This window comes from Geospiza fortis, unplaced genomic scaffold (genome assembly GCF_000277835.1).
Source record: "Geospiza fortis unplaced genomic scaffold, GeoFor_1.0 scaffold171, whole genome shotgun sequence".
Lineage (NCBI taxonomy): Eukaryota > Metazoa > Chordata > Aves > Passeriformes > Thraupidae > Geospiza > Geospiza fortis.
Genome location: NW_005054313.1, coordinates 3,779,521 through 3,806,558, shown reverse-complemented (window position 1 = coordinate 3,806,558; position 27,038 = coordinate 3,779,521). Strand labels below are relative to the sequence as shown.

At 40.6% G+C, this 27,038-nt stretch overlaps 1 protein-coding gene across 1 annotated transcript in view; it reads right to left on the bottom strand.

Moving 5' to 3' along the window:
• Positions 1 to 27,038, bottom strand: part of FBN1 (fibrillin 1) — a 130,364-nt gene that overhangs the window by 5,056 nt on the left and 98,270 nt on the right. Inside the window, 28 exon segments of the mRNA XM_031055899.1 lie at positions 1,252 to 1,371; positions 2,174 to 2,302; positions 3,059 to 3,175; positions 4,038 to 4,160; positions 4,376 to 4,501; positions 5,096 to 5,302; positions 5,855 to 5,980; positions 6,599 to 6,730; positions 7,159 to 7,281; positions 8,910 to 9,029; positions 9,380 to 9,496; positions 10,199 to 10,264; positions 11,638 to 11,787; positions 13,759 to 13,884; positions 14,324 to 14,443; positions 14,710 to 14,838; positions 15,189 to 15,305; positions 16,007 to 16,132; positions 18,895 to 19,017; positions 19,771 to 19,896; positions 22,134 to 22,205; positions 23,069 to 23,227; positions 23,337 to 23,459; positions 24,603 to 24,728; positions 24,849 to 24,917; positions 25,299 to 25,463; positions 26,340 to 26,462; positions 27,027 to 27,033. Of these exon segments, the coding sequence (XP_030911759.1) occupies positions 1,252 to 1,371; positions 2,174 to 2,302; positions 3,059 to 3,175; positions 4,038 to 4,160; positions 4,376 to 4,501; positions 5,096 to 5,302; positions 5,855 to 5,980; positions 6,599 to 6,730; positions 7,159 to 7,281; positions 8,910 to 9,029; positions 9,380 to 9,496; positions 10,199 to 10,264; positions 11,638 to 11,787; positions 13,759 to 13,884; positions 14,324 to 14,443; positions 14,710 to 14,838; positions 15,189 to 15,305; positions 16,007 to 16,132; positions 18,895 to 19,017; positions 19,771 to 19,896; positions 22,134 to 22,205; positions 23,069 to 23,227; positions 23,337 to 23,459; positions 24,603 to 24,728; positions 24,849 to 24,917; positions 25,299 to 25,463; positions 26,340 to 26,462; positions 27,027 to 27,033 (3,367 nt within the window).

Here is a 27,038-nt window from a genome sequence, read left to right as displayed (position 1 = left end):
AACCCAAACCTCATTCCCTGCAGCCTTGGATTTCTGCCTGGACTGCCCCATGTCCAAGAAGGTGGAAGTACTGGCTGAGGCTTGCCCCGGGTGTGGCCCTCAAGAATTTTCTCTGGTGAATTTTCTGGTGGACCAGTACTTTTGGTGCCAAGGCTGGCACCTTTCTTTCAATGGGACAAAACCCAGTGCTTGTGCATTTTTAAACTGGTATTCCCTGTATAAACCATAATCTATAGACTAAACAGTAGTCAATTGCCTCAAAAGCTGGAATAGCAATGTACACCTGGTTTGGAAATACATTTAGTTCAATGTTTTCACCCAGGAACACCTGGAAACAGCCAAGATGTTTCACAAAACTCAACACTGCACTTCTTCAGATTCTGCAGTGTCCTCCAGCAGCCAGACATGACAGTGCTGGTTTCTTGGGGATTTTTATTCTCCTGCAGATTAAATTCTAATTTAACCCTAAACTCTGCTAATTGAATTAACATTCAAAACCCCCATATGTTTGTGTTCCTTGTATGTTACAGGCATAGAGTGCTAGAGCAAAGCAAATGTCACAGCAAAACCTGCATATAATGTCAGGAGGTTTGGTAAGCACAATTAAAAGCAGAGACCTCCCTGGAGCACCACAGTGATAAAAAGGTAAGGCATTTCTATCTTTCTGAGAGCAAAGAAAGCCAAACAAAAAGTTATAAAGCTCTTTGTTCTCAAGAGAACACAACTCTGGGTAACCACACAAGGCTAACTTGCATGAAGCCCATTAAATGTAAGAATGACAAAAGCACAGATCAAGTAGGATTTTAATGGATTTTGAGATTCTTGGAGCCAGAAGCTGAATTTTATGATTTAACAATCCAAAGTTGTATTTCTGAGAGTTCCAGGCTCAATCCACCATCCACTCTTAGACAGGACCTCTGTCCAAGCAGAAACCATTGCAGAGCTGAGTAAGACTTCCTTTGTTCAGATCACAAAATACATGAGCAACACGAGTTTCTTCAAAGTCAATACAGCCTCTAGCACCCTCAAGGATAGCTTTGTGCTTAAACACTTCTTGAACCAGGACATGGGTTACTGTGTGCTTCATACCCACTCTGCCTTCACAGGAGAACACACTTGTAATGAAACTGCTGAATTTAGCAAATTATAATCACAAAAGAAAGTATGTCAAACTGCACCATTGCCCTTCACTTCTTGCTGCTAACTAAAGTAACGTGCATTTTAATGTATGAATTTACAAAAGTGACTTGCCAACACATTGGTTCCACTGGTAATGCTGGAGATATCCTTGTGGGCAGCTGCACCTGTATCCTCCAATTATATTTTGGCAGCCATGCTGACAGCGGTGGTTACCATCACATTCATCAACATCTAAAAGGGTGAAACACACTCTGAGTTTTGGGAGAGAAGCTCAAATTATGCTGTATTTGGAAAACATGTTACAAATAATCATGTATATTCATTTATCATAGATATATATTTCATGATCGTCCAAAAATTTGACCACTATGGGCCTTTTGGGTTTGGATTTGTGGCTCCACAGCAAGTAATACAGGGCTGAAAACCATGGAAAGCTCTCACATTCAGCAAAAAATTTCAGTTTTTGCATTCTGCAGTGGAGCAGACAGGAGAAAGCTATTTGTATATGAGATTCCTAGTGCCTTCCCAAGGGTCCCAGCTCCAGACAGACCCTTGCTTTTACCCAGGCATCCAACCCAAAAATCCCAGGACACCTCTTCTCAAAACAGCCCAAACTCTGTCCCAGGAGAAGGCTCTAAGGACCCAGAGCAATAAGTCTACAGCCCTTGAACTCTCTCTTTAGCAGGTCACCTTGGAGATGCAAGACTTCCTGTCCTTGAATCCTTCAGAAACCCATGCAGGATTCAAAAGAAGTTCACTGAACTTATGACACTTAAACTAAAACATTCCAGGCTACATCTCCTCAGAAAATATCTGTCCTTTAGTTCTTTAGAATCCCACAATATATCCATTTTTTTCTGGCCCATGAAGAGAAATACTGCCTTGTTGCTAAATTTCTGTACTCCCCCCTTGCTTCAACCCACACATGCTTACTTCTGCAGATTTTGGTGCTTACTCCTTGGGTGACATTATGGCTGAAAGAAGATTAAGGAAGCAAGAGAAGGCCAAGTGAAATGCACTGTGTTGTACCCACCTTCACAGCTCTGCCCAGTTTGATCAAGTGAGAAGCCACGTTGACACTCACAAACAAAACTTCCTGGTGTATTCTGGCAAATGCCCTTTGGCCCACAGAGATTGATCTCAGTAGCACACTCGTTGTTGTCTGGGGGAAAGCAGAGCTCAGTGTTAGTCTGTAGCTGTCATTTCAGAGCTGATGCTTTGGCCATGCTGATGATGGAGGGGTTGTGGCAGGAGGTAAAGGCACACAGGTGTCCCACTGCCCTTCCAGGTTCTCACTTTGCATTACAGGAAAGTTTACACTGCCTTCTTTTGAGTTTGGAAACACAAAAGTAATTGGAAGGGAAACTTTCTTTTCTTCACCAAAATATGAAGTTTGATGGTTTGGTCTCCAAACACCTGCAAATTCACACCAATACCATGGGATCCTCAAACTGACACAGAAACAGGATCCAGCTTGCAGAGCAGAAAGTGTGTTTTGCAGGAGGAAGGAGTTTAGTTTAACATTTCCATGTACCCAATGGCTATGTGATCAGAGGACAACTGCAGAAATGTATATTTCATAGCTGTTTCAAGAAGCCTTGATATGATCTCAATGAGCTACAAAAAGAAAAATAGAACTAATTTTGCTCAATGCCTAAGAAAGGGTAAGGCAAGAATTAAAAAGTGGTGTTTGTACTGGATGTTTCTTGCAAGTGCAAAATTCAAAGACAGATTATGAAAGCAAGGGAAGGTAGGAGGAAGGGGCCTCTTTGCATCTCTGGTGGGATTAGGATCAGAATCTGGTTTATGTTTCCATTTGATTCCTCAGGAAGATGATTTTACCTTCTTGCTACTTTGCTTCTGGAGTAAGGGTCAATAATAAATCCCAAATCTATGTCTACCTTCCCACACCACCTACCAATGCAGGCTGTATGGTGCTGAGTGAATCCAGGAGGACATTTGCAAGTGAATCCCCCAATAGTGTTGACACAAAGGAACTGGCAGTTGTGCTGCTTTGTTGCACATTCATCAAGATCTAAAAAAACCAAGAAAACATCTTTCAATTATATTCCCTGGCCTCAGAAATAAGTGATTACAAATAAATCACACTGGTTTCCAGTTCGTCTTACATGAAGCCCCACATTTAAGGAATGGGACTTTGGAGCTACATAAGTGTCCATGCTAACACTGAACTGCAGACACCACTCACATTTGTCTGAAAGTTTCTGTGATGTAATAAATGTCTGCTCAGCCAATAAATGGGAAGTTACCATCTTCATGAGATCTGGCAGACTGGAAAATGGCCTTGCACTGAAGCACACTATTACTCCAAAAGAAATATTGAAATGCTAATAACAAAGTACACTGTCATTCTGCATGCCAAATTTAGAATTGCTGCTCTAATTTGTGTGGTTTTAATCAAATCTTAGTTACCAAGACACATAAATGTATGGAATTCTAAAGAATACTCCAAAATCTCTCCTGCACTGCTGTGCCTTATCCAGCATGCTGCAAAAGCAACGGTAAAAGTTCTGTTGATGCTGGGCAATGTACTGCAAACCACCTTTGCATCCAATAAGATTCATTTATCACTGAATGATATGGCTTAAACCAAAAAGCTTACCAAAATGAGAACAATCCTATATATTATTAATTACAAAATCTTTTGAAGATTAGCTGCCATCAACCTACAAAAATTCCCATCCATCTGTTGTTCATCCAAATTAAAAAGGAGTTAACTGAAATACCAGCTCCATCCTGTGCAAGCCGCTTTCACTGTCTTTAGTGGAAGTACTCACATGAATCAAGGAGACAGATTTGCATCATTTAAACGCCCTTGCAATTATTTTTGCCTGAGAAACACAGTTTCTACCGTAAAGTCTTTTCTTGATTTTTACCTTTGCAGCTTCTCCCATCTTCTTGCAGGATGTATCCCTTTGGACATGAACACTGGTAGCTCCCCTCTGTGTTTTTGCAGATGAAATTGCAAGGTTTTGGAGACTCATTGCATTCATTCAGATCTACAAGAAGCAAAACCAGATACCTCAGTGCTGGTAATCAAGATTTGTGATAATGTTTTACAAAATGTTCAGGATAGATCAGAAGGAAATACAAATCCCCAAAGCATTAACAAGTGACATTTTATTTTCTCATTTTTCAAAAGTTTTCTATTTATTTCTTCAAGTCCTCTCTTAGTAATAAACTTTATATACAAACACCACAATGCAAAACCTACCAATGCAAAGAGTGCCAGTGACATCTGTAGTATAGCCCAGATTGCAAAGACAATGGTAAGTTCCCCTCTCATTGATGCACTCGCCATTGCGGCAGACGTCGTGAATAACCTTGCACTCATCAATATCTGCAATTAAACAAGGGTTAGCTCTCAATGGAACAAAACTGATTTTGTACAGCTTCAATGGGTTCTTGTGACTTGACACAGAGAAACCCACACCATACATAAAATAACTACATAAAATAGTGAAATATTGCATAGATTTAAGGAGAAATAGTAAGTGGAAAAATATGGACTGGAGCATTAATTTAACTTTCTTATGCAGTGAACAAGCTGTAAGTGGAAGGGAACAACTGAAGCTGATCATGTATCAGCCTTCACAAATCAAACATCCCTTTGCCTTCATGTAAACAAACAGCTATCAACATGTGCCTGCAACACACTCAAATGTGAGATGCAAATTCCCATTTGAGAGCATGTCAGTCAACCAGGACATAAAGCAAGTATCTGCCAAGATGGGATGGATGCCTCATCATCCAGGGCCTTTGGCTGTGCACCATCCTCCCAAGGGACTATACTCAGTCAACACGAAAAATCTCAGAAAATTTCAGCTGATACTCAAAACATTTAGGACATTACAGTGTTTGAATATGCAAAAAGAGAGTTTATAATTGATCACCTAATTTAGCATTGTCTAAGAGATCATTTAATGAAAAGTACCTGCTCCACTGGATGTGTATCCTCGGCCATGAGGGCAAAGCTTCTTGAAAGCCACGGTGCCTGGGAAGGGACAGACCTCACAGTTCTGCCCCCAGCCTCGGCCACCGTCACAGCAGCACTCTGACTTGGTGACAGCGTTCCTGTTGCTCGATCCGATTTGGCACATACTTTGTAAGACTTCAGTGAAGCAGTAGCCCTCCCTGTTGTCTGGAAAACAAATTGTGCATCACAGAGAATCCTAATGGTGAATCCCAGAGGGTCAAGAGATTTTGGGAATTTAGTCAGAAATGTAAGAGAAAGGGCATACTTCACCCTGAGACTGCGGAACTGAGAGTGAAAGACAACCAGCAGTAAGAACGAGAGAATGACATCTAAGGGAAACAAAGACAAGAAATTTAGCAAAAGGTGGAAGACAAGAAGTTACAATATGCTTAATAAAATGTATGTTTCTGTTTGAACCTAGAGAAAAAAAACTGGCTGAAAATCAGGACCAAAGAAATGTCAGAGCAGCTCCTGGCTGACTGAAACCATGGAAAAGTCAGCTTTCACAGCAAGTCACCCCAGCTGGACTGACTGAGGCAGGGATATGGTGAGCATGGGAAGAAGAAACTTGCAGGAGGACACTTACATATGAGGGCCCCTTCCCAAAGGCATGTAAATTCAAGAGTGTGTTTTCTCACCATACATTTGAAAGTTTAATTTCAGCCCTCATTGCAGCTATTCAAGTGACAGCTCATCCAGGTGGAAGTTGGGACTTACCAAGGCACTCGTCCTGGCTGTCGCTGACCGTGAATCCCTCGTTGCACTCACACCTGTAACTCCCCACTGTGTTCACACAACGGCCGTTCTCACAGAGCCCAGGCTTGGTCTGACATTCATTCTCATCTGCATATTTGAAAATTTATGACAAAAATCAAGTCCATTATTAGATTAATGTAGATAAGAGATTGGTATGGAGCTTTTATGCTGTGCATTATTCCTGGTTAAACTTCAATTTTTTTCTTTTTCTTATATTTTAAAGGGGTTTTTTATTCAATTTTCAGAGGAAAGATGGCCATCTAGCTCACAACTGTTATATATATTATATCTGCAGTATAATATATATATTATATCTGCATTCCTCACTGGTTTTCAACATTTTTCATAGTTACAGCTGCAGTTCTGAATGTCTTCCAAGGTTTAAAACAAATTCAGATTCACTCTCATCCCTGCTAGCAGAGATAAACAAGCCTACAGCAACCAACCCAAATCCTTACCTTCTTCCCTCAGAGCATTCAGCAGCAGCAATACAAACTGACACCCACACCCAGATTTTCTGCTTACTATCCACAGATGTGTACACCTGAACAGCAAAACCAAGTGTGTACAGCACCAATAGATCCATTACACAAGTAGTTGTGCAATTCTGCCCCTGAGTTTCTTAACACTTCATTAAATGCAAAATTTTTAGTCCTGCTGAGGAACTGTATATTTCAAGAGCTTCAACACTTGAGTGTCACTTACCTATACAGCCTTCCCCATCCGGTCTGCGCTGATAACCAGGCCCACAGATACACATATAGGTGCCAATTAGGTTTTTGCATTCCATCTGTTTTGAGTCACAGTCGTGAATTCCTTCTTCACATTCATTCTGATCTAAAACACAAGGTTTAGACTTTATTATATAGAGACATGATCCTGGAAGTTCACAATAATATTTCTGTAAGTTCTGACTTAGGAATCTCTATCATCTACACATACATTTATTGTTCTCAACCAACCATAAAATATACTAGCCTTGAGCAAATTGATTTCTCCCAAATGCCCATTTTTAGGGCAAGACAAAACCGTATCATCTGATATGACCTCACTTTAGGCAGATGTGTAAATTTACTGGCTGGCAGGACAGGCTTAGTACAATCAAGTGCATAATGCAAACCATAGAATTTCATCCCAAATTCTTTCTGACTCAGTTACTTCCTGGGATTAAAACTCTGGCCCAATAGTGCAGTGAGTCAGAGCCCTGCCCCTGCAGGAACTGAAATCATTATCTCACAACTGTGAGAGTCTGGTAGGAGCTTTACCTCTGCACATTCTCCGGTCCTCCCGCAGAACGTACCCCCCAGGGCACTTGCACTCGTAGGATCCAAAAGTGTTCACGCAGCGGAAGGCGCAGAGCAGAGGGTTCTGGATGCACTCATTCACATCTGGGTTTGGGGTGACAAAGACCATGGTGGGAGGGAAACACTTGTGTAAAACTCAGCAACCTTGAGTGCACAGGCTTTAGGTACAGGCAAGACCACAGATCCCAGTTCACTGAGGACTAGATTTTAATAGGTGGGGACCCTTGGTTCTACTCTTAATGGATTTCTGTAGAGAAGCAGGCACCAGACACACCAGGATGTTTGCACAGCTACCTGAAGTTTCAGTAAGTTCAACAGCAGGCAGCCAATGGAAGTAATTTCCAGGTCCATGCTGCCAAAATACTTGCTCGGTTAAAACTATATCTTTCCCACACCTAGGTTCAGGTGGTTTTGGGTTTTTTTTTGATTGGTTATTTAAATTCTACATGCACTAATTCAGATTCTTCATAAACTGAATTCCATAAAACAATATCCTTACTAGAAAGATTATTTTGAAGTGCATTTACATACAAAATGCCTGGACTACTTGAGTAATGACTGCTATATAGTGACGTTTATGCACTCAGCTAGCTCCTCCTCTGCAATTTGAGCTTTTATCCAAATTCCACAGAGAAGCAAATGAAGATCTAACTGTATGTAAAAAAACAGTTTGCATTTGCAATCTGATGCAAAAATAGATCCATTCTTTTGCATGGGCTTGCAAAGAAATAAATTGTGGCAGATAATTTAGGAACAGCTGTGTCAAGTCAGAGGACAGTGTCAGAACATCCTGGGACATTCTCCTCTCCCTGGTTGTAACAGAAGCAGATGAATATTAAAAACCTCATACCATGTATGCAGAGATGTTTCCCCTGATACAGCCTCTCAGTTTAAGGACTTCCACAGGCAAAAGCCACAACCAAACTATCAAGCTTAATTTCCACTGATGGATTCCCCCACAAATTTGTAAAATCTCTTTCTGGGTCAATTTATACTTGTAGCCTTGCTAATATTCTGCAGCAAAGGATTCCACAACTTAAATAAGTACCATGCATATAAAAATATTTGCTTTGGTTTGTCTAACATGGTCCCTCTATTTTTGGTACCTTTACCACTTGTAGCTTTATAAAACCATATATCTCTTTAACCAAATTTTCCACATTGAAAAATTATTATTTATTTTTCTTCTATACCTCTGATCTTCCTTACTTCTCTTCATGCATTTTCAAATTTTAATTTTTGAAATGAGACACCAAAGCAGGAAAAATATTCAACCTAGGGGTACCATGGTAATTGATAAGTACTGTATTTGTATTTTCCTGTTTGCCCCCTGTTTCTTCCCTAACTCACTCAAGCAGCCCATTTCCTATCTTCATCATGCACAGTGAGTCTCTTCACTCAAGGAGGTAGGCAAAAACCATACACACAGTAAGCAGCACTTCTGGGAACTGTTCTGCACCCCAACATGCTCCTCTCTGGGCAGTCCCTTGGTAGATACCACCTGAAAGTCTGTCCACCCCAGCTCCGGTCAGAAAAACATACTACAGTTCAAGGTGGATACAGGAAGGAGGAACCCATTTTCCCATTTCAGATAAAGAGGTATTGTTCCAAGGGTCCATATTTTATTTTTAAAGCTGCTTTACTCCCCTCAGCTGTTTTCAAAATCAGGGAACAGATTTACAACAACAGTCCTTAGAACACAGGAGTCTCACCTTCACAGGTCATCATTGGGCCAGGCTCAAATCCTTCTACACAGGTGCATTCAAAGCCTCCTATCACATTCCTGCAAGTTCCATTTCCACATGGGTTTCCAACAGCACATTCATCAGTATCTGCAAGTAGTTAGACCAAGGCAAGAATACATGGTCATACACAACCAAAACGATAAAAAATCCATGTTGTTGATGTACAACTAGAAAAATTGAAAATGCAAGAACTCACTTAAAGAACTGAATTAGAACCACAGACTCCTAAAACAATTTGGGATTGCTAGAGGCTATCTGGGTTACCAGAGCAGGGCCAGCTTGGAGCAGATTGCTCTGGCTCTGCCCTGGCAGGTCTTAAGCACTAGCAGGGATGAAGACTCCAAAATGTTAGAATAAAACTACCCCACTGCTCCTTAATGCCATACTTAACAACTCAGGAGAATCTTTAAAATGGAAGCTGGAAGAGCTGTACTTACCCACACATTCTGCTCCTTGTAGGATGTAACCATATGGACATTCACAGCGGAAAGACCCATCTGTGTTGATACACTGCCCAAATTTACAGTTATCAGGATCAAGGCACTCATCCACATCTTAACCAGAAATACAAACAACACAGTAAGTGCAACTGGCTTCATGAGCTTTCAGACTTCTCTCAAAGAACAAGTGTTCTGGCAAGAAATATTTCTGAGATCACAAAAAATACTAATATTTAAATTCTGACATATTAGAATTAGGGCACAGAATTTGTTTGCAGGCCAGCTTTCAGAATGCAGAAAAGAAACTGATTCTAAATGTCAGATATAAACCTCCCTGACTGGGGCTACAGGGAAAGCAGCAGATATGAAAAGCAGTAGTCATCCAGTACTCCTTAAATGCAAACTTTTGCCAATAAGGCTGAAGTGCTGTTTGTCTTGGGAGAGAACAGAATGTACTGAAGGGATCTGGGAAACCGTGGTTTGCACTTCTGGAGGATTAAAACCATTTACTGTAAATAGGCTACACATATTGTATAAGAAAAGACAAGTATGCTACGTGACATTAGATCCATTCTCTAGATCCTACATAAGTTTGCTAGCTCTAAAACAAGTTTAATTTCTGATATTTGAGATATTCAAGCTGGCATCTGAAATCAGTATGAAAAATTGGGGAAGATAAAAGGTATAGAAGTTTCCAGAATTCATGGCTTTGGGAAATAGTTGTAGAGGTGTTATAATCAATTGAAATGGAGAATGGCTTATGGGTGGAAAAGGGACACTGATGTAAAAGTGGCATCGTGCAGTTCAGGCACTTACCCAGCCTTGCATCACCAGGTCCAACAAGGATGCCAATGCCAAATGGACAAATCTGTCTGAATGCCTCTGAAAAAAACCCCATAAAAATCAAAACATATGTTAAATTCTATCTTAGCAATCAGCATTCTGCACAAACTACCTGAAACCACTGCTACCAGTTCATCCTCCTCATGTTCAGGTCCAGAAAAACAGTATGTTAAAATATAAACTTATCATCTTATATTCATGCAAAAATCGTATGTTTGCTTTACATTTCATCTGATCTCCTGTATGCATAAGTACAAAATCCTGTGAATAATTAGCAGTATTTAACTTCCTTAAGAAAGAAACTAATGTAGCATTTCTATTTTAGAAGTATCAGTAGTAGTGACTGCATTTTTTCTGTTGTAAAAGTAAAATTTGCTATATTTTCTGAAGAAGTCATAATTTAATCCAGACTTGGCTATCTTAAAGCTATTTCTTTTTCAAAAAGATTATAAAAGGGGCTTTGATACCCTTTGGGAGTTTGGATTGTGAAAAATACATATGCTGACATTTCAAGGAAATGCTGCAACATAAGCTGTGCTTTTCAACTGACTTTGGTTCACATGGTCTGTGTCAATGGAATGAAACATGCACAGGCAATACGCCTAGGAGGAATATTGCAACTGGCACTTCTAATTCTCTTTTCTAACCTCAGCTTTTGTGAGGATTTTCTGCAAAAAATCTACATGACTAATGAATGAAATGAGCTGCAATCATGTATTGCTGAAACCAGTGACGCTGTTAACCGCATTTGTCAGCACGAATTACAGTTTGTTCAGCAAATTGCACCACCATGCTACAGAGCCCTGTTGAGCTGCTTGATGTTGAGTTACTCAGGCTTAAAAAGGATACTTACAAAGGAAAGTGTTTCTTTAGCAATGGTGCAGGCAGGCTTTCCTTCCTCAAGGCCTGTATTTTGTTATGCCCTGCTATTTTTGCAAGTCATTCACATTGATAAGATTGCAAATTTACATTTTCTTAATAACAAAATTCAGATGCAGATCCAGTTTAACTGTTTGGGGTTTTTTTTTAAATTACATTTCATGTTTATGACCCCTCTTCCTGTACCTATTTACAATTAGAAGAATTCCATTTTTGTCTTGCAGGAATTGCTACTCAGAGCCTATCAGGGACCTACTTGCTGCTTTCCACTTCCTGTATGTGATAGCTCCATAGCTAAATACCCAGCACCTAAACACTGTAACATCTATAAGCACAGAAGAAATATGTTTGATATCTGACTATTCAAGGGACATGTTTTTTTTAGACAGCAATGGCATCTACTTTACAGTGACCTATGACAATTACTAGGGCTAAACACTTCTAGAAAATTATTATTCAAAATTCCTTCTAATAAGAATCCCAATCTCCTTTCTGCTCAGAGAGGCCACATGGTAAGCTAGTCAATAACCCACCATCTGCTTCCTCTGGACAGAGCTCACAAGGATCTCCCCATCCCTGCCCCTTCAGGGCACAGCAACACTCTTGTTTGGAGTGGTTTCGGGACTTCGGCACAGAACACTTCCCATCTTCAAACTTGGTAAAGCAGTAGCTCACTCTCAGATCTGCATAGAGAAAAAAAATTGTTATGAGCAGTTACAGTAATCTTGGCACAGTTTTCACTTGAAGGTGTTAACTGCAAAATTACTGGATACAGACCACCAAAACACCCAACTTCCACCTAGCTCTGTTAATAGGGACCATCATTGTCTCTGACTGTGGAAGATTTGAATAAGGAGGGAAGCTCCCTACCTCAGTAAAGAAAAGCTATGGAACAGTTTCCTACTTCAGTATGGAAAAGCAAGGGTTTTTCTCTTTGGTCCAGCAGAAGTGGAAGGGCTGTACTGTCCTCTTATCCTTATTCCTCTTTGAAAAAACGGAATATTGCCTCATGAATTTATATTCTATTACTAGTAAGAATCACTCAAGTCAAGATATTATCATCAACTTGCAAAGACAATATTGTGTAGTGCTAAAATGAGAGCCAATTTTCAACAACCCTTTCCTTCCTCATTCTTCCGGAGGTACACACAAACAAAGCAAACTCTCCCTGTGGCACCACATTTTATTCCCTGAAGCTGGGTAACCAGGATGCTGGACAGAACTGAGATCACAGACCACAAGCATCCAGCAGGAAGGGAGCTGGCAGCTCTCTGTGCTGGCAGGGGGACAGCAGCAGGGCAGTTCTGGAAGCAGCTGCTCATCCAGTTTTCCGGCTGTAGCATCAATGCTGGGCAATGTCCAGGTTTTAACAAAGTCCTAGGTAATGGGAAGTTTTAAACAAAACTTTGCTTGGCCTCAGATATTTGAAAAAAAGTACAGTCCTCTTTAGGGCATAGAAAGAAGCCCTTTTGAAATTCACATACAAAGTGAAAGCATGCACTTTCCCCTGACTTTGTGTGGAACACTGGCCTATGAACCCCAGAAGATTGGGCTGCATTCATTTTTAGGATTTTGTTTTTTGGTGGGTTTTTGTGATATTTTTCTTCTTACCTGAAGAAAAGAAAACCCTCAGACTAAAAGAAACTTCATTTATACAAGCTACATAAACACAGCTAAAACATGCTTTCTTGATGTTGAGTGAAGTAACTGTGCCAAACTGCATGGTGGTTTGAAGACTTGGATGAATGTTTACTGCAGGTTGGATTCATTTTTACCAAAACCACAATTTCATTTAGCCCACTGAGAAGGGAAGAACTCGCTATGGTGTCAACAAGCATCACTGCTCTGTGCCAAAGAAAACTACAGAGGTCCTTATAAAGGTCTTACTCATCAGTGGTTCCCACTGTGCACAGTGTATAAGACATTTAATGCTGTATCTATTTAATCATTTCCAAAGCCTTTAAAGTAACTCACTCCCTAATTTGTTGTGCTTGTTCTTTATACACAAAATAAAGTAACCTGTGGCTTTTAATTACTAGATATTCAGCTTTTAGCATCTCATCTGTTAGTGCCCATGTTTAGGCTCTGAACTGTGTATGCAGTAATCTGGAAGCCAAAGGACACTTCAGATTTCCCTAAGCAGATGGGTACTTATTGTCCACACAACATTGTTTGCAAACTTTTCCAATAATCTTTTTTTCCACCCACGTTTGCAGAGAGGATAGCATATAACAAGTGTTATGGTGAATATGGTGAGTGCCAAGGAGAATCTTAAAACCATAAATGCTGCCTTGAGCCTCCTGCCTGTGTTCATGTTCTATCTCTGTGTCTTGTTGCTGTCTACCAAGAGTCCAGGTAGCCCCAACATTTCTTCCAGGGGTGCAAGAAAGGATTTCAGGACAACATAATTTCTTTGCTTAACCTGGTGCAGTTAACATTAACTTCACCCCTTTTATTGCGGTGTTCTGTTTGATGAAAAACAGATGTTAGGGCAAGACAGAATCTGGCCCCAGCTACAGAATTATCATGTTTTCCCTATGAAAAACACTGTTTGAGTCCAGAGCTTTCTTTCTGTATTAGAAACAGCTCACTAAAAAGGCTTTTATGAAACAGCAAACAAATATTGAAATGCCAGAAAATAGGAATGAACTTACCTTGGCATCGCCTTCCTGTGGAAGACAATACAAAGCCTTCTGGACACAGACATTTGAAACTGCCTGGAGTGTTGCTGCATGTGCCCAGGGCACAAATTTCTGGCTGTTCCACACACTCATCAATGTCTGTAAGAAAAGTAATTAAAGAGATGAGAAACAATAATATTTACACTGGCAGCTGTACTACATAAAGGGCTATCTTACATCATCACTGATATCTATCATATTTGACAAACAAAAAAGCCCAAAAAAAGAAAGAGGAAGCAGTAACTGAAGTGCAAAATCCACAGTTAGTTTTCAAATCCTCAGGCAGTGGGCAAACTTCAGCAATGTACCACCAAGGAAATAGCCTGGGATTATATTTTTCTAGGGGTCAGAGCAAGTAGTTGTGGTTCAAACAAATGTTGGAGAGACCTTTTCTAGGAAGTGAGAGACTTACTAGTGGCTACAGTTCAGAACTATACACTGCCAGAAAGGACTAAACATTACTCCCATTTAAATGCAAAGGGAATAGCTAACAATTGTGAGCAGCTAAGAAATAGAAGAAGGATTGTTCTGTACACACCTTCACATTTGTCATTCTGCAGGATGTATCCAGGAGGACAGATACATCTGAATGACCCATCCAAGTTCTGGCATGTGCCCGGTGAGCATTTTCCAGGCTCCAATGCACACTCATTGATATCTAGAAGAAAAGAAAGACAATTTATTTCAGGTAATTGCTGTTATCTCAATAAAACTCCCCAACTGTGGCCACTTTAATTTTGATTCTATCAAACTGAAGAACTTCTCAGGAGTGGGAGGAGTCATCTTCTTGTCCTCTTGTCATTGTTTCCCTCTGCTAGGTACAAAGATGGCAATGTGACAGCTCTCTCCAACCCTACTGTTTCACTAAGCATGTCTGCTCAAGGTTTGGCACACTTTTTTTCAACCCTAAAAGAAAGCACTCACCAACACAAGTCCTTCCATCCAGAGCCACCTCATAGCCATCATTGCAGAGACACTGGAAGGACCCAATGGTGTTCACACACTGACCATTTCTGCAGAGCATTCCATTTCCACTTGCACACTCATCCACATCTAGGACAAATAACATTGAAAGATGTCAAACATCAGCAACAATGGAAACTGGGTAAGTGAGATTTCTGTTTCCACCATATCAGCTAAGTAAATGATAACAGAATCTCATTTCAAAAGCAAGTGAGAAGAAATTACTAAATTATAAAATTGTCAGAGCAGGAGTGGAAATGCTCAGGAACAAATGTTCCTGTATCTTGGGCCAGCATTCAAGTGGCTCTAGAAAAGGGAGCAGCACATAATCAAAGAGGCCGTTTGAGACTGACACAATAGGGTTACTTAATGGTACTTATGGCTTTTTTATTAGAAGGAGGAAGCCTCAGGAACACGTGCCTGTGCTCAGCACGCCTCACCTATGCAGTCATTGTTGTGTGAGAGGATGAAGCCCAGGTTGCAGCGGCAGTTGAAGGAGCCAATGGTGTTCCTGCAGGTTCCATTGCCGCAGGCGTCTCTCTCACACTCATTAATATCTACAAAAGAACAGCAGAGAAATAACCCACTGCCACCACACTGAACAGAAGGGAAAAGGATTGTCACAGCTCTCAAAAAGAAGATTTTACATACATTTACACTCTTAATATTAACATCTACAAAAATAATGAAGGGTCCAACAATCATTTACTTTACTTTGGCTCCTATATCACCCTTCCCAAAGTAAGTGTAAGCTATCTTTAACTGTAAGCATTCTGAAATTTCAATTTGTTCATACAACACACAACTGACAGCTGTGAATGGGTTAAATCTTCTTAATGAAGATGACTGTTTCTGGAAAAGGTTTTTTTCTGGCAAGAAATCTACCCTTCATTCACCCTATGAACAAGTAGGCTGTATATAACTGCTGCATTGCAATATTAATCTATTAAATTTCTTGCCCAAAGGAATAAATTATACAAGATGCTCCAGAAAATTCTAAGACAAATGAAATATTTTCTTTGAAAATGAAAGCATTAGCAGTTTATTAGACAGGATATGTAATTTTAAAGGTTCACTCTACTTTAATGAGATGGTTTTTATTCAGTATCAGCTTCTTATCATCTCTAATGGCCAGTGCACCTCTGGTGGTAAAATGCTCACAATTTCAGATATTGTAATGCAACTCCTTGTTACAGAGAGGACAGGCTTAGTAACTATTTTAATGGGAGCCTAAGCTCAGTTAATTTGATATACTTGCCTATACACATTGTCCTGTCATCATTGGTTTTGAATCCATTGTGACAAATGCAGTAGAAACTTCCAACAGTGTCAATACACTGGCCATGGCTGCAGATATTGGGAATTTCTTGACATTCATTCCGATCTGAAAACAAAGAGGAGCAGTGAAAGTTAAGGCTTCTAAACTACAAGGCTGGAAAGATGCATTACCAGCAACCAAGACAGTATCCAGGGCATGGCCTAACTTAAAATAAAATTTTTAATTTATTGATGACAAAAACATTACCAAGCAAATCCCAGAAAAGGGGTTTATTTGCGTGCAAATTACCTCTTCCAGTATTTGTGGACCTGAAAAAATTTAGCATAAAAATCATATTTAGCAACCTCAAATTCTTTCTGGAGGTAAAGCATATCACCATGGCTTTGAAAAGCAGAATTAATGAAACAAGACTGGAAATGGTCTGAGACTGAGGGCTCTATAGGGACTGCAGGAGATATGAGAGAGGCATATGAACTACAGTTTGCATTCTTCTCATGAAAGCAGCTACTCGCATTTAGCCACATTTGATTGTAGCACAAATTGCATGATCAACTCACAGAAATCAGCAGAACAGAAAGGACAGTGAAGACCACACTTTTCTCACTAGGCTTAGAGAGAGATAAAAGGCACTGGATTTATCAACTCATCATGCAGTGGGAAAACAGGCACACATACACATGTTGCAGCGTCCATGAAATGTGCTGATCCTATAAACTGGACGGAGCTCAAACAACAAGAAGAGTTACTGCACTATGGAGTCAGGGGATATTTGGTATAATTCTGCAGAGAAGGAGGAGAGCTCTCCTGCCAGCATGTGATTGCTGCCTTACAAAAGCAGGGCATCTCTTATACTTGTTCAATATCCAACTGCTTCCTGCTACTCTCATTAGAAATGCTTTCAGGCAGATCCCAGGATTCCATCAATAGTGAAAGAAATAAAATGTTAACAAATAAAATGTTTGCTCTCTGGCATAGTTTTTTCCATGACAAATCAGAAACATCAAATGAGGTGTTTCTATTGACCTCATCACCACCAAGAGCTGGTTTGATTCAATATACTTCCTTCCTTCCTATGCTACAGCTCCAAAATATGAGCACGGAGGTGCTGCCATGACCTTGTACTAAAATTGATTAGGCTCTAGTGCTCAGTAATTTTCCTTTCTATGCAATCTAAGCCAAGCAGACACAGTTTCTCAGCAAACCATCCTCACGTCATTGCAAAAGTAAGAGTCAAGTTGTTCCTAATTGCAAAGAACTTCATGTATTAAAATTCATTTTCCTGCCTCTTGCTGCACTGTACTTGGCAAAGGGACAATCATGGATGATCCTGACAGCCCCATCCCCAGGACCTCTGTACATCCCATGGGGCTGTGAGTAACTCTGGATGGGTGTGCACTGAGGACCAAGCTCTCCCAGTGCTATTGATGAGAGCACTGCTAATTACACCTAAAAGGAAGCAGAAGGAAAGCCAATACTGTCTTCAGAACTCCTAATCTTCAGCTCAGGAGAGCAGAGACAAAAGAAAAACTGTAACTCTCTGGTGCTTTGTGAGCAAATGAATAGTCATGTGAAAAACAATTTATAAGAAAAAATATTTAGTTTACCACAATAGAGAGCACCAGAAGAATGCTATCTTGAAGGTAAGATAAATGCAGGACTTCTAGAGCTAGTGACTGTGATATATTGGGTTTGACTCAATTGCACATAAACTACAGGGGTGTGACAGCTTTCCATGCAGTAGCATGGCTGATCCAAGGTGCTCACCCCTCTCTGCTCCCATCAGAGCAGTTGGGAATTTCCTTCTTTTGCTGGATCATGTACTTTATCAACCAGTTGTATTTTACTCTAATTGTGTAACTTTATTTTCACCACATATAAAATAAGAGCTAAATACAGGGAAGTATTACTATTTGTTCCAATTCATCTTTGGAATTGTAACCCATATCAGAACCTCCCCTTGCTCTTCCTGTACTCCTGCAATGAACCCTTAACAACAACAATTACATTAGGAACATATTGAATATTTACATGTGCTACTGCATAGCTTAACAAAGCAAAGTTTTAGTTCTCATAGTAGTGTTCTGATTTCCACTACACCCTTTTCCCACAAGGGTCACATGAAACAATGAAAAACTGCACTGCAGGGAAAAGTGCACTTCCTAAAACTCAAGTACTGAGAAGCAAAAACCCAAGGATAATGTAACTAGCTTCCGTTGTAATTCTTATTTTGTTCAGAAATGTATATAGTATATAATAGTTACAGCAGCTTGTCCCGCTGCACTCTTTAAAATCTCAGCAATTCTTCAAGTAAGATACCTTCAATGCCTCTCTGGACTAAGATATCGTAAGAAAAAGCAAATAGATTAGAAAAGTTCAGTCCCACTCAATGAGTATTTAAAAATAAAGTTACGGGCCCTGTTTAAATCAGTATCAAAGTTAGGAAATTCAACAATAAGCTTCTCAAGTTAGTTAGTACATACAGGCAAGCAGATAAGTCTACCTTACCAACAGAGGCTCCAGCAGCAAGCAGGGAATTATTTGTAAAAATAGAAGCGGAAAATAAATTGCTGAAACACATATAGAAAATCTTAATGAAAATCAGAAAATATAGAAAGGTAGTGCAACAAATGGTCTTCCCTTCCTAGACATGACAAGGGCTAAAGAAAAGGAAAGACAAACACCTACTTAGGTTTTTAACTCCCACTTACACATCCATGGGATAGGCCTGGAATTACCTCAATGTTTATGGGATGCCCTAAAAGTTTTTAAAAGAGCTCTTGAAGTTGAAATACCATCTTTCTGGAGAGGAGACATGTTTTCCAAGCCCTATAGAAGCCCCTGGTGCCTGCAGCCCCGCCAGCACTCACCGGTGCAGCGCCCCGTGGATGTGAACCTGTAGCCCGGTTTGCAGTCGCAGCGGTAGCTCCCAGCTGTGTTCACACACTCTGCGTTCTGCTGGCAAACCGGTCCGTTCTGGCACTCATCAATATCTGTCCAGACAAAGAGGAAGTTGAGTTTTATACTAAGCTGGCAGTGAAAATATGTCAGAAGCATATTTTTTTAGCATGCAGGTATTAATTAGTAGCTTTCAATGTAAACACCATCACAAAGCTTTAGGCAAAAAAATTTTGATCCATTTTCTTTACTTCAGGTGCTGCAAAACTTTATCTCCCTAGAAATGTAATTGGTTTTCATTTAGAAGCAGCACACACAAGAAGCTTTTACTCAAAAGCTCTCAATGCCTTGCCTGCAGCACCCATTGTTGCCAGCAGTCATAACACACAGCAGAGAATGACAGCAACTCATGCTACCTTCAGTTTCTTTATTAAACTGACTAATACAATGTTAGGGCATGTTTAAACTAGAAATAAACAACCATCTGTTTCTATTTTTTACAAAAATATTTGTTCCATTAGAAAAAAAGTATTTTGGAATTAAAAAAAAAATTGTGCTCATGATCTGACTCGATACTACTATTTTTTTCTTGGCTTTACTGTCAAATGGGAAAAAAAAGACATTACTTCCCAGTACTGCTGACTCATGTGCCTTCAAGGCCTTAGATGTCTGACAGAAAACATGGTATTTTCTATGCAAAAGAATTCAAAATGTCTGAATTAACACAGACTTATTACACTGATAGCAGTATTTTCCCCTCATTAAGGATGCCTTCAAGGCTCTGATTTGGCAGTGTCTGAGCTGCCACTGGTGAAACTCCTTTCCTCTGAATGAGAGGAGCACTCTACCTTCACAGACCAGGAGTTTGTCATTGTAGAAGAAGCCCACAGGACACTCGCACCGGAAGCTGCCAACCATGTTTATACAGATCCCATTTTCACACACTCCAGGAATCTCTCTGCATTCATCAATATCTGCAAGAATATTTTTTTTTTAATACTTGTACTGATAACTTCATGGAATCTTCTGCTACAGAGTATGTCCTTATGCATTTACCTTTAGGATAATTATCAAACATAATGCAAGCATCAGAATGTTCCCAACTGAACAGTGAGTGAGTCACTCCAAACTGTGGAAATTTAGGAATTTCCTGTTTTCTCAGGTTCTGACTCTTCTCTGTACTGAAGGTATATTCTGCTACAGAGGAATACAGAGGAAGACGCGTCCTTCCTCATGTCTCCCACCCACAGCCCTGATGAACCTCATCACCTTCCCAAGTGCCACAGTGGAGTTGTTGGGAAGAGCCAAAGAGAGACAATGGAACTGTCTTTGGTTTAACACAGGAGAGCATGACTGAATGCAAATACTCTTCAGAATTAGTTTTGCACTGTTTTACCCTAGTTAATCTGAAAAGACTTTCAGGGTCTTATGTAAGAGTTTGAAAGTGCCAATGACAGGTAACATCTGAAGTGCTGCCAACATTGCTATTAATTAGATTGATTAAGCCAGGCAGCCAGGGTCAGCCAATGCTTTATATACACCCCAGTTAAGTAACTGATTTTGGCAGGAAAAAACCCAGCTGCTATTACAATTATATGGCTTGCCCCTTGGGCCCTTACATATCTTAATATTCTGACATGAGAGAGTTCAGAGACTTCTCCAAAGCTGCTGCTTTCAGTAAACATTGACATATGCACTGAGGTACACAGTCATAGAATATGGTGGGAAATTGTCAGCTAACAGCAGTTTCCATCAGCTAATGTGGTTGTGTTTGTTTTGGTTTTTGGTGGGTTTTGTTTGTTTGTTTTATTTTTCTGCTGGATCCAACCCCTCATTTTCTACATTAGATTCTGTAATTTTGAGTCCTCTCATATACAGGATGAATAAAACCAGAACAATTTCTGTTGCTGAAACAAACACCTGGAGTAACTATATAAAACTTTAATCCAAACAGACAATAACATCACTGGACTGTAAAAAATATTAGAGGGTACACAGAGCAGCACCCCTGCAGAGGGCTCTCCTTGACCCTGTGCCTGCAGGTTTGTGGGACATGAGTGACCCCTGTGCAAAGCAGCAGGCTGAGTGCTACCACCTGGATCCCAAAGCAGAGGGAGAGCTGTGATTTGCACAGCTGTGGGAAGCTGTGTGTGCACCAGCCTCAGCACAGCCTGTGCAGGCACTGGCAGTGCTGGTGGGCTCTGTGGGACAGCCCTTCTGTTCCCATTGGCTCCTGCACTGCACAGCCCCGTGCTGTGGCAGCACAGACCAGCCTGTAACACCCCTGCACACATGCCAAGCACTGCAGCTGCAGCTTCTACCTGTGCATGCTAGCAACACCCAAGGGCTCCCTGCTGGTGCTGAGGAAGGGCCCAATTAGCTGAGCAGATTCTGCAACAATCTGGACTAATGCTAATAGCTACAAGGGGAAACTTCGCTTCCAAGCAACGACCTTGTAAAATAATAAATATTGTGCATTTCTGTAACCTCTTTAAAAATTACATTCCCCACTTTACTAGAAATATTTTCATCAAACTAGCTAAACACTGCACCACAGAACAGCTTCGTGCTAAAGCATCTGATTACTGTCTATATGCCATCTCTGTTTGTTACAGGGTACATTATCTGCTTTTCATTTGCATTTTAGTGTAAATGAAAACAAAAGGGAGTCCCATTAGGGATTTACTCAATTCCTTGTCCTAAAATTCCTCCTCTCTCTCTCTTTTTGTTTTGCAATTTGTTACTCACGATTCAAATGTAACACACAATAACATATGTGAGAAATATTCCAGCTGAGCAGAAAAAAGGATTTTTGTGTCAAACCAATACCCAGGGGGACTGATGTTAAATGTCAGACTAAATCTTACTTTAGTTTGAAGGAAAGACTCTCAGTTCCTCTCAGACCAAATGCTGGTTGGCCTTACTCCCAGACCTCTCATTCCCAGTATCTGTGCCCTGCTCATGTAGCCCTGATTACAGTTTCTTTGGAGCTCTGTGTTGCCTTGATTACAAGCAGCAACTGTCACTGCTGCCAGCAAGGAGTAGCCAGTTTGCACTCAAGTTTGACTTAAACAGAGGGTTGAACTCCATTACACTGTTTAATTGTTATTCTTCACATGAAAAAAACAAACAAAGCTGGGAAAACAAACCTCCCCTCTTCCCTGGGCAGAGGTAGCATGGAATTTAGTTCAAAACATAAATTACAGCTCACCAACTGGTAATCCTGTATAAATGTCAATGAAGAAGCCAGGCCTTTGACTTCCACAGAGTGTGGAGAATTCATCTGCAACAGGAAAGCAAAGCAGTGATTAAAGCATTTGGAATTAATCATCAGTCAAAAAGTCATCATATGCTCTGGCCAAGAAAGTTCTACTCGTTCAGAACCTGCAGAGCATGCAGAGGTAGGCACCCTCTTTCCCAAACTCACCATGCCAGCTCCCTTGGGTTTTCATTCAGCTGGGATCACATGCTGATATTGCTCCACTTATGCCTATCCCTGTGCATTACAGTGTTTGCACACAATTTCAGATCTGACTCGTATAAACCTGAACTACAAGTTGGAAGAATCAAGTGTCTAGGAAGTTGCTCTTGAAGCAAACGACCTCAAACCAGAGTGGGATGTCCTGCAGTCTCACCCAGTGTGGAAGAGTCCTGTATGCCTGTGCAATTAGCAGAGACACTCCCACATCTTACATTTGGCTGCTCAACACAGATCACTCTCAGAGCACACCAAGCTATCTCTGCCAGCCCCTGGCCTGCACAAAGGCCCTTCATGGCAAACAGCAATCGAGGCAGAGCAGAGCAGACCCTCTATTTGTTGCAGCAACACCAATAAAGTCTTGGTCAGTGCCTCAACACTGGATCAACAAAGCAAAGACATGGATTAATCATTATAGAGCATGAAGTCTCTGAGACAGTGAAACTGGCACAAGGCAGGCACAACCCAGCAGCATGGACACAAACCACTCCACATTTGCCTTCATCATGACTAGGGCTGGTCATCTCCAGGACAAAGAGCCAACTAATCCCTTCATTTTACACACATAGGAGCAAAAAAGACATAGTATCTCTAATGGTGTTACACTCACTAAGAGTGATTATGATGTTACCAAGGCCCTCAGATAGCTTTGCAATACAAAAATGTACCTGTGCTTGGGATAGGACACTGTTCACAAGGCTTATTCCAGGCACGCCCAATGTTGTAGGAACAGCAGCACATTTTCTTGGTCATATTGAAGAGCAGCTCACCATCACAGGTTTGATTGTCAGCATAGTAATTTCTATAACACAGACTTCTTCTCATATCTGTGAAAATTAAGAAAACCTCAGGCCAATGCAGTAGGCAACTCTTAGGGGAGATGATCTCCCTGGTCCAAAGCACTAAGATAAACTTTAGAGAAACCCCAGCACACACCCATGCAGTTATTTCCTCCATTGACTTGCATGTAATCAGGAGGGCAGATGCAGGTGTAGTTCCCAACAGTATTGTAACACGTGCCAGGCCCACAGATGCCAGGTGTCTCACACTCATTCACATCTAGAAGAGAACAAACAGGCAGTGAGTGAGTGGCTACAGAAGCTTTCTTGTTGTGCTTCTGAGAACAAAAATGTCTCAGTATTGTGCTGCCACAGAAAGCCCAGCTGTGATGCAAAGATGGGAACTCCGATATGTGTGGAAAGCTCAGAAACAGCAATTTGACTTTTGCATCTGTTGCACAAAAATAGTATTTGAGGATCTCCTTCATTCTGGACTCTAAGATCTAGAAAAGAACCAAAGTGGCTCCCTGTGCAGTTCCTACTGAGCATTGCCTGAGTGGAGAAAGTGAGCCACTTTCCCAACACAAGATGTCACATTTACTTAATCAAAAGACTAAGTTTTGTTTAGAAAAGTCTAACCAAAACCAAACACAACACCATCTCCAAAACACCTCAGTTCCCAAAAGTTCAAAAATATTTCCCCAGCCTTAAAACTTTAGAGTATCTTTGACAGACCACTCAGCATCTGTCAGGCTATGTAAGCATAATGTGGATGAAGCACTTTGGTTCAGTCTTTATTTAGGGCCTGAAAGTTTTGTATTTCTGCAGAATGGACAACAGGAAATTTTAGAACAGACAACAGGAAGTTTTAGAACTTGATGGGTTGCTTGAGATTTTATATCCAGTACAACTTGAGTGTGGCACATAATGTGACACATACTTGTGACTCTGCTGTGGAAAGGAACATGTTTTACAGTACAAGCAATATTTTCACTTGATGACTGGATCAGCAGGAGTGAAAAAAGCAGAGGAAAAATACATGGACACACCAGTCCACCAGATTCAGGGGGAAAATTTGTTCTTTTATCTGACTGCTTATTCATTGCCCATTACCAAACAGCTTTTTTTTTTTTATAGCCAGTTACCAAATTATGTCTTACTTAGAAGAAAAAATTGTTGGGTTTTCAGGTTTTGATCAAAATATGATAAATAAAAAAAAACTTTCATCTATTTCAACATGGTCAAGAAGGAATTTTCACACTCTTAATGCAATATTTCAACTTGTTCAATTTTACCACCCTATAGCTTTACAGTGCCTAGTCTGGTTGTGCTCCTTTTTAAGCAAAGATGCATTCTCTGCATATTGATCTGTCATTATTTTCAAAGAAAAAAGCAGAAGTCTGGTTAAGTGAAAGCTCCATACCATCACACACTCGAGTCTCTTCATTCAAGTAGTACCCTGATGGACACTGACACTGGAAGCTCCCAAATGTATTAATACATTTTCCTCCTTGGCAAAGTCCAGGCAGTTCTTGACATTCATCAATATCTGCCCAAACAAACACATAAACATTTTATTAATGTTTGCAATGGAAAAAAAAAAAAAAAGACCCTCACCATATAGTTTTACAATTTCAGACATGTAAATATAGGAAATTGCAAACATTACCTTCTAATATAACTGTAATAGGGTTTGGTCTGAATCCTTCCCCTCCAGGGCAAAGAACCTTATATTCAGCTGGAAACAAAACAGATTTATGAGCATATGATAATAGAAACATTTTCTGCACAGTTGTTTCTGAAAATGGATCAGATTCTTACAGATAATTTAAACATAAATTTACAAACTAACCAGCTAGAGACACTAGATTTTACTCTGTAACATTATCTGTTATTCCATTTCATAAATAGTTCAGTAGTTTTCAGTGTAATAGCAAACTTTCTCAGAAGAGATAAAAATATTCTGAATAAATTTCTGAAAGACTAGTAAAGTTTCTGGTGAAGACAAGTGGAAGCCAGTCCACAATAAATGCACACCAGTATTTGAGCTACCTGACTAAATTAGGAAAAAATCCCAGCAAACACATGGCTGTGCTCAAGCCAGGCAATGCAGACTTACTTGTGTTCACCAGCGGGCAGTGCTCACAGGGAACTCCCCAGGCTTTGCCCAGGGAGCAGCAGCAGGAGGCCTTGGAAACACCCACTCCAATCTCATTGCTGCAGAAGGTGCCACCGTTATCTCCCCGAGTTTTGATGTCCAGGTAACAGTTGCCAGATCGTGTATCTATTCACAAAGCACACAATGACAAACACATCTTAGGAGAGAGTAAAACACAGCACATCATCCCAGGGTGAGGGACACCTACAGTTGGTTTCCATTTCTTGCAGGACACAAAAGCAAGTAAGTTGAATTGCCCAGGGGGCCCCAGCATTTCCACTTAGGTAGGTTGCTGGTGCCCCACTTCTTGGCTTTTTTTGACTTTTCACAAAGTAGGAATTTTGCTTATTGAGTCCAAAGGCATGTCAGCCAGGCTTTTTCTCATTTTCACTCACATTTTCCCTCACATTTGTACATCTTTCCAGCTCCAGATTTCCACTACACTCTCCTCTACTCAAGGTTTACAAGCAGGAAAGCATCAACTAAATGCTAGGAATTTCAAACACATTAAAATTTGAGAAGCATCCCTACACCCTCTTAAACAAACAAAACCAAGGAAATATTAGGATTACTAAGCAGTTGGAGCCTAATACAAGAGCATTTCCATTGGTCATGAAGCAGCACCCAGCCAAGTGCACTCAATGCTCCAAGAGCACGGGTGGCTTCATGCCACAGCTTCATTTGCCTGCCATCTTGGGGCCAGCTGGATGTGGACTAAAGTTTGTTGAATTTTAAAATAGTCTCCTGCTTGCTGCAAATTGTGGACAGCACTAACAAGCCCCAAGGGGTTGTTTCTGGCAGCGGGGCACTGCTGGCATGCTGCATCAACACTGGACATGCTCCTGCTGCCCTATTCCAGCTTCTAAGCCAGGGGCAGTGAGATGGGAATTGAAGAGCCTGGTCAAGCCCTTTCCCATGACCCAGGACTTTATTCCTAAGCAGCCAGCTCGGAGCCCCTCTGTGGAACTTCCCTTGTGAACAGCACAGGGAGTGGTCCCTTACCAACACATCCAACGCGGGTGGGGTTCAGCTCGAAATCAGGAGGGCACTCACAGGTGTAGCTACCAGCAGTGTTGATACACGTGCCACTAATGCAGGTTGTGGGGTCTGCACATTCATTAACATCTGCAAGAAAAACCCAGCATGTGCTAAGCAAATACTCAAGGACACTCAACAGCACTGTTGATACATCAGGTACCATATGCTGACCCCGTCACAAATCCTTTAGTTAGGAGACACCAGTCTCCAGAAAGATCTAAAAAATAAACAGGCATTTTAGAAGAACAGTAGTCTGAGATGAATTCATCATTTCATAGGAGAAAGAAAAAAAGCATTTTTCCTGAAAAAATCAATCTATGAACAAGATTCACATAAAGTACTAAAAAAGAACATAAGGGAAAAATACAAGACAAGGCCATAGCTTGCCATCCAGTACTGCACAAGGCACAATACATCTCTGCCAGAGGGATTCTCTGATCTGTTTTTCCCCTTCTTAAGGGGATATCAGAGGTGGACAAAGAACAGTAAAGAGGTAGCATAAAAAAGATATGGTGAATCCTGTGTCTTACAGTAGAGAAGTCTGTATTTTCCTATATCCAGTTTGATTTGTACAGCTTCTTAAAAGAATTTCCTAAGGAGCTGACTATGGCACTGACAGCAGATTAAAAGGCATGCTGTTCAGAGTTTTACCTGTGCAGTTGC